The 8,063-nt window shown below is 39.0% G+C and overlaps 1 protein-coding gene across 1 annotated transcript; it reads right to left on the bottom strand.

The window, feature by feature from the left end:
• Nucleotides 1-356: 356 nt before the first annotated feature.
• On the bottom strand, nucleotides 357-5,932 carry NMRK1 (nicotinamide riboside kinase 1). Its single transcript, XM_009950050.2, has 8 exons — nucleotides 5,886-5,932; nucleotides 5,365-5,455; nucleotides 4,656-4,704; nucleotides 3,046-3,217; nucleotides 2,896-2,967; nucleotides 1,786-1,892; nucleotides 757-846; nucleotides 357-376 (listed from the first exon to the last, which is right to left on the bottom strand). Exons 1-8 carry the CDS (start codon nucleotides 5,912-5,914, stop codon nucleotides 357-359), a joined length of 630 nt encoding a protein of 209 aa, XP_009948352.1. The 5' UTR covers nucleotides 5,915-5,932.
• Between the last annotated feature and the right edge of the window lie 2,131 nt (nucleotides 5,933-8,063).

Below are 8,063 nucleotides of genomic sequence, written 5' to 3'. Positions count from 1 at the left end.
ATGAACACTTCAAATTGCATTCATCCATGTTCAAATATGCTTATTAATCCAGCAGAACTGAATGTTTATAGTTTTGTACATAAAAATGTTTCTATTCTGTAAAATTTACACATTCAATCAGATTTAAAGATCAGCCAAAGCATGACTGATTAAAGCAATTCTAAAGAATAATGCACTATTGATACTACTCAACAATATCTGAGGCTTAGAGTTAATAGCTGCTACAAATCCACTTGTGTTGTATGAATTAGTAGTATGGACATGCACATAACATCTGCTCAGTTGGTTGGCTTGCCAAGTATGACAGTCTTTGGGTTTTCAATTTGTATCAGATGGAACCCAGGTTGTCTACATCATCATGCTGTGACCTGCTGATCTAAAATAAAAATAAAAAGTGCACATTTAACCTGTAGTATCATTTCTCTGTTTGTACATGACATCACTGTACATTAGAAACGAATACCACCAACACATGTGCTTTCATTGATGTTCTGCCCCATATTCCTTCTGTTCCCCCTTTTTTTATTATAATTTTATCATTAGATTAACACCTATTATTTCAGAACATCCAATTTCAAGGAACTTAAAGTTACAGGTTATGATGACTTAAGGGTAACAGGCAAACACATGTAAGGACTGTAAGACATAAGGAGATACAGGTGTATATAATCCTTGCAGTATTTTCATACAGAAGGATTAGGTTCTTGTGATCTTGGAATGGGATAAGCAGATTCAATTTCCAGTAACATTACTTACCTCCTTCCCTCAGCTTTTTTAATTCCTGTATTATATCACTATACACAAAGGATAAAAGCTCCTCTTGGGATTTTGTTCCATCCAAATAAACTAAGACAGAAAAAAGTTTTCATGAGTTTTATGCCAGTTAGCTGTAATAGCAATTAGCAAAGTTTTCAGTATTCAGATGAAAAAATAAAAACCAAGAACAATACCTCCCTTTTCTTCTTTCCCAAATTAATTTTACATGTTAAAAAATAACTTAATGGAAAAGTATTCTAGTTAAGAATGAATTTATAGGTTTTTCTGGCATAAAAATCTCCATAAGGGTAGTGGTAATAATGTTTGGACAGTAAAGCAATGGAATAATTCAGCAGAAAGGTTCCTATGCAGTGGAAGACCTCAAGTTCTTCCTCAGCTTCAGGGTCTGAGCAAGTCAAGAGCAGGCACTGCAGTTCTCATTCTCACTGCACAGTAAGAAGCAGCGTGCTGATGAAGCAGCCACCCGGGTGACTTCTCTTTCCTCTGGCCCCCACTCCAGAAGTAGGCAGTCCAACAGCTGTACAAGTGCGAACATCACACAAACTCATGGCAGCGCCCTATCAGCTGGCCTGGCTTTGACACTTCTCATGCCAGACTTGTGACCTTAGTGTGTACAGTCAGCACCTAGGAAGTATCTTCTGCTTATTATAGGGCTTCACCCAGGATTTCAATTCTGTTCTGAAGAATTCTGCCAGTGCATCAGCCATCGTCTCAGAAGCTTCCTATTTAGCCATATGCATGTGTGCACAACTGCACGCACAAACTCGCTTGTTAAATGGACTCAATTAGTGATCAGAACATTTCTATTTTTGAATTTAATAATTTTCATTATAAAACCCCAAAAACCCTATAGACTGGAAAAATAAACCAACAAAAGGTCCAAACCTACTGTCCAAGTGCCACAAAAACATTTGAAGAAAACTCTGTCCCATTCAAAAAAACCCACAAATCCACAAAAATGGCACAAATGCCACACTTAAGCATCTTATAAATTTAAAGATACCATACCAACATTACTTGCATTCTCTTCCAATTCATTTTTATATCTCAGATACATAGGCCACACGTGTCCATCGAAGTACCCCGGTGTATCTGCTGGCTGATAGACTCTGGTGCTACACAAAAAATATATTTGCTTTCCCATACAAGTTTTACATTTTCCTCTAGTGTCAGCTGGTTTAATAAGACCATCTATTCAAAAAAACCCCACCAAACCAACAGACTGGCAGGCTGCATAACTGTTGAAACAAAGGGGGCTCCTTTGTTTTAATATAATCTGTGATACGAACTCTTGCTAACTTACCTATTTCTGCCAACCAAATTCCATTTAAGATAAGGTAAAAGTTGTTTGTTTGTTTAAATTGAAAAAGGTATTACATACAAATTAAGCTGCATTGAAAGTGCTACCAAAACAAATTACTTCCCCCCGCCCCCCCCGCCCTCTTTTTTATTTCTCAGGTTTTAGATGACTAGCAGTTTTGTCTAGGACTAAAGTCCTTTAGAGGTGAGTCTAGTGAGAAACCAAGTGGAATCAACCAAAGCCAGTTGAATAGAGGATTTCTTCACTCAGCCAGCAGATTCTGACTTTGTGCACATGTGCTGCTCCAAGCACACAGTATTGCTCCAAATTTGGAGGGAGGTCAGACATTGGCTCAATAATCTACATCAGATATACGGCACAACTAATGCACAGTGTGAACAAAGTGTACACTAAAACCACACATGAACTTTAACAATAATCATCACGTAGCCGTATTCAACCACAGATAGTATTTTTTTAAACTGCTTCTCACTTTAAACATCTTTTAAGTCCAACATGCAGTCAGTAATCTAAATAATTTATCTGGACAACAAATTCTCTTTCCAGTGTTTGTAAAACATGCTCTAAAATGCAAAACCACCCAACAACCCAAAAGCAAACCAAAACCAAACCCCCACACTTCTCCGCATGCTTTTGTTAATGTTAGTTGAATACCCTCACAGTGTTCCCTGGGAATCACAGAGGATGGATGATCTTAATAGCTTAATTTGGCAGACACTGAAGAAAAGCTAGTACAAAACAACCACTCCAGGTTAGGGGGTACAGCGACTCTGTGAACAATGACTGAAAAATCTTACCTCCTCCTCCTTTTGCACTCTTCATAAGGAAGGGTCAAAAAATATCTTCTATTCCATAGCTCATTAAGTGGCCTAAGATAATAACATATTTAGTTCCCTCTTCCTTTTTCAGGCAGCTTTTAATATACCAGGTTACATATTACTGCTTACTCATAATTGTATAGCAGAAAGCCTTCAACAATCAAAATACAAACGTCTTCTGTACTTTTCAAATTTTCACATGTATTCTGTGGCTCTTCTGTCACAACACATGAGCTTGCTGGTCTTTTCATCCAATTGTGAATACTTTTCACCATTTCATCCATATAGAGTGCATCAAGTACTAGTTGGAAACAGAAAGTTAGGCACCCCTTAAAAACAGAGAATAATAATGATAAAAAAGAACACTTAAGTACCCCTAGGTTAATAAGTAAGAATCAAATTATAATCATACATACAAGTCTAAATGAAAGGGAACAGGATTACCCCCAAAATTTTCTCTCACGCATGTAAGTAGTTTCATGTTTGCACTGATGATACCCTGAAATCAAAGCTTTCCCCAGGACTGGCGTATTTCTGGTGAGTGTGGTCTCTGCACTCTGTGGCATTGAAAAGTGTGTGAACTCACTTCACAGCCTTTCCCTTGACAATAGAAACTGAAAGGACTGTTCTCCTATTCCACGAAACTTGTAAATACTTACTTACCTCAAGACCTCCATGCTTCTGTCAATTGTCACTTGACACAGGTGAAGGGAGTGGGCACTCAAAATTTTTTGCTTTGGGTTTTTATTGGGTTCAGGTATTTAGAGGGTGGGGATGCACAACATTGAAAGGAGGATGGCACACAAAGCCACATAGCACAATGTAGCACCTGTGTTTCTCTATAGACTTCTAAGAACATATTAGGTAAGTACTTAATGGTAGACAGAAGGCAGCCTTCGGATAACACAAGAGCAAACACATTTTAGAGGAGCTTTTAAGAGCAGCATTAAACACAGACAGTTGAACCAGAATGTCCAATTTATCACTCCAGCTTCACATTCTAGTTTCATGAAGTCTAGAAGTTGAGCCAAAGACTGCATAGTTGATTAGAGTCAGCTTTCAGATACAATTTAATGTTCTGGACAACATTCTGAGTAACATGTTTTGCGATGACCAAGTATCAACAGAGATTAGCTAATAAGCAACTGTTCACAGCTAGATATGACCTGAACCAATCCACCATCCTAAAGTGGATCTGCATCTAGAAGTTCATAGGACGCTGAGCCAGCATTAGCCATGAACTTCAAAACATTTGGTCTCAATATGAGATCTGTCATGAAATAAAGGCATCAGGATAAGACCCAAGTTTTGACTGTTTGGACTATGACAATGAAAGAGACTCAATGGTGATATCCCATGAGTTCATTATCAAAGTGAAAAAAAAAATCCATCATTACATAGAAAGTGATGAGGTTAAACTTAAGCCAGTGCGGCAAGCCAAGACTTTTAACTAAACAGTACCATTTGCTACTGCACCAGACCTGACTGCAGAAATAAAGGAAAAGATTTAAGAGAAAAGGAAACATCAAGCACTAGCTTCGAGCTATTTACTAGTTCAGCAAGTTTTCATATTTATCTCAGTAAGCTAAAAGAAACTGAGCAAAGGATTACGCTAAACAACCACTTGTTTACTGCCTTGCTCGGAAAGAGGGGTAGGAGGTGGAGGGGAAGAAGTGTTGAAGCTCAGCACAGCATAATTTCAGCACAATGTTCGAAAGCAATACATCGAAGTTACTGACCATCATATAGCTTAAATCCACGTTCATCTGTTTCTACTTCAGACTCCGGCTGAAGGGGAAAAAGTGGAGTATTTTCAAGGCTGCTTTTATGACCACTGTCACAGATACCCTTCAGTTACAAACATAACGGTTATACACCTCTGTATCCCAACTGATTAAATTTATCTTCAAAATTAAACTGCTGAATGCAACTGTTAAAATACAATACAAACACTGTATTTGATCTAGAACAACAAATTCTTCAAATCATACTGCTTCAGTTAATTAGAGCTTTGCTTCAGAAATAAGAGCTCCTTCACCCTCCTTAACAAACAACTCCAACATCAATGCAAAAGTTGTTTTTCTGCTTTGATCTGGAAGACAAAGAACTACTTATTGCTGTATGGGTGTAGAGTTAACACAATATCATCAACTTTGTTAGCACAAAGTAGCTTGAAAATGCATCCAATATACACCTGTTCCTTATTTTAAGAGGGTATAAAAGAAGACAGTAAACTTCTTTTTGCTGAATATAGTCAGTGGTTTTCGTCAATGAAAGTTTAATTACCACAGTGCTCATTTTATTTCTCTTTGTGATGAAGTTAATTTTATTTTAAGCAGCATCAATTTTAAAAAGTTTATCAATAGGAGAACTGAAAAGAGAAGAAATGATACTAAAATCTACTCGAGCCTACTTGTACCTCTCAGGTCTTTCCATCAATACTGTTACCTTAAAGAAGTCATCTTGAGAGATTATATCACAGTTGGGAAGCATTTTCTTAAGCTTTTCTGCCAGCGTTGTTTTCCCCCCATTTGTTACACTGAGTTAGAAAACATAGCAAAAACTGCATCAAGACAAAAATCAATCTTTTAAACATATGTACAAGCTCACACACACTTTTTCTATATAGTTAGACAAAAAGACACAATCCCAACCCCCCTCCCCCTCCCCAAAAGTTTATTCACATTAAATACTCTCTACCTCTACAAATTTTCTGGCAGGTTCCAGCAGCTTTCAGACAGTAAATCTAGCAGTGCCCAGAAAGAGGTTAGAGAGAGGTGGTACCTGAGATCTCCAACAGAGACAGAACAATTTCTTAAGAGTTATATGCCATGAAATGAGACAATTATATATTGTATTTGTAATATATGTTCAAAAAATATCCATTCCGAAATAGAAATAGCATCACTTTATTCTGAAAGGAAGACCATTCTTGAGGTGTAGTGGAAATTGAATCTGCTAATACTTACCCTCCAAGGCCAATAACCAATACTTTCATAGTTTGTTTTCTCCTCGGTTCTTCCTTTCACTGTCAAAAATAGCAGCCGGTGAAAACTTAATTCAGCAACAAGGAAAGCAGCTATTGTATTAAGAAATACAAATTATAGTTAAGGCTTATTTTCCATTCTTCTGTCCTTTACTTTTTGCAAAGGTACTGTCAGAACATCAAGATTGTTCTAATGCTAGCAAAAAAACTGCATCACAGATTTCAATGCATTTTACCTTAGACAGCATTTTAATAATTTGAGGGGAACTCTGAGAGACTCAGTTCTACCAATATTAATACTAAAGAAGTCCATAAAGAAAGCACAATGACTAGCTCAAGCATTAATAGTATAAAAAGAGACTAGGTAAACAGCTGTGGTGGCATAACAAACAAAAACCTTAAAACCAAACAAGTGACATGCTGAGGAGAAAGAGGTTTTAAAAATTTCATTAAGGTTTATAACAGAGAGTATGTTCAAAGACTCTTATGAATCTGGTCTCGGCAGTATAAGAATTCACCACTCCCTTGGTTGAGAGTTAACAGCACAGATCGTGCACATGCTCCTCCTCTGCTCCACCACAGAATAACCTGGAGTCATTAAAACTAGTGTAAAGGCAGTTTAAACCATTCTAGCTGACTTAGCCCTGAGAAGGACTTGATCTTCTCCAGAAAAATCAAAGACAAAAACTCTGGAAAAGGTTACATTTGTCCACCCGTATCCCTGTTGCCACCAGGAAACTAGCCCTGAGGCTCTGGCTGGCTGAACGCCTTCCGCGGGCAGAGCTGCCTGAAGACACAATCCTATCTTTCCCTGACTCTTTTCCCAGAACTTTCCTCTGGAGCTGGTGTTTGCAGAGTCCATAGCAAACTATACTGGAGAACTGCTCCAGCTGAAAAACAGTTCTGCGAAGGAGGAGGGAGGGGAACAACGTTAGTTTCAGCTGAACAAATTCCCTCTGGTTTACTATCCAGTCACCCATGCCTGCAAAAGAATGGTGCAGCAGAAGGGCATCCCTTACAGCTGCTCCCCTTAGCAGCAGCTCTAGTCTACAGAGTTTGTCAAACCAGTTTAACACTTGTCGACTATTGCTTTCCACGAGCACACACCAATTCATAACTATGTAGCCACATGCAAACACACTGTTTTTCACCTGCTCTGTCCTCCTAGGCCACACTTAAGGAGGTAAGGCCTAAAACACCGAAGCCCTGAAAGGACTGAGCAGGTAACACCGTCTCCCCTTCCCAAAAAACAAGTATCTGTACTATACTAGAAAGACAGACTGTTACAGGCTATCAGTATGAAAGTAAAACCACATGATTTCTGTGAAAGTAAGTTTTAGACATTTGGATGAAGTCTGACATAATAATACCCTTTTGCATTTGGTGCAACGACTGGAAGTTCAACTGTTTCACAGGTCTCTGATGTGATCTTTGCACGGTTGTTTTATATGTATTTTCTGTTAAAAAACTGCATACCCACAGTAGTTGGCACTGGCAAGTTTTGTACGTTAGCATGCAAGGGTTTTCCGAGAGTGTTGTAATTCTCAATTTAATGAGGCATCGCATTTTCACAGTATTGGCTGTCTGTTCAAAGAGTGCAAACAGATGATCTGTTCTCAGGAAGTGATGATACTCAGTCCACTAAAAAAACCCAAAAACCCTCTCTTCTAAAAATCATCAGTTAAGGTTTGTGTTCCAGAGGATTAGCCTTTGTCCCAGAAATAAGTGCCATGTAACAAACTAAATAACATCTGGACACAGAAGCTGAGCTTTGGACTCTTAATTTACGTCATTGTCTATACGAAAGTTAATCCCAGTTTAAGGTAAAAAACACTGGGATGAAAAAACCCACCACCTCTTCGTCCCCCCAGGCTAATGTATAACAGAAATCACAAAGGCAAATTTGTCATCAACGTTGCCACACAGAAACCCTAACCCGCTCTGCCTGGGCTCGCTTCAGCATCTGTAAACAGAACACCGACCCACACAACCCCAACATGGAACGGCCGTCATCCCGGTTTTAGCGGCGTCGCGTGACACAGCTCCAGCGCACGGCAGAAGCCGAAGCATGCCTCCTTCCAGGCATCGCCAGACCCGGGCGGGGAACGTCCCTCCCAGGCACCAGGCCCACCCGCGGGCTGGCGGAGGGGCCGAGGGGACG

The sequence above is a fragment of the Leptosomus discolor genome, chromosome Z, assembly GCF_034619465.1.
Source record: "Leptosomus discolor isolate bLepDis1 chromosome Z, bLepDis1.hap2, whole genome shotgun sequence".
Taxonomy (NCBI): domain Eukaryota; kingdom Metazoa; phylum Chordata; class Aves; order Leptosomiformes; family Leptosomidae; genus Leptosomus; species Leptosomus discolor.
The sequence above is the reverse complement of the archived record's forward strand: the minus strand, read 5'-3'. Positions and strand labels throughout refer to the sequence as shown.

Excerpts from the sequence above, each read along its gene's own strand:
- NMRK1 (XM_009950050.2), bottom strand. The coding sequence starts at position 5,914 with ATGAAAGTATTGGTTATTGGCCTTGGAGG. Across the intron at positions 3,218-4,655 it reads TGGATTTAAGCTATATGATG|TACTTGATGCACTCTATATG; the intron begins GTCAGTAACTTC and ends GTTTCCAACTAG. Across the intron at positions 1,893-2,895 it reads GAGTGCAAAAGGAGGAGGAG|CACCAGAGTCTATCAGCCAG; the intron begins GTAAGATTTTTC and ends TTTTTTGTGTAG.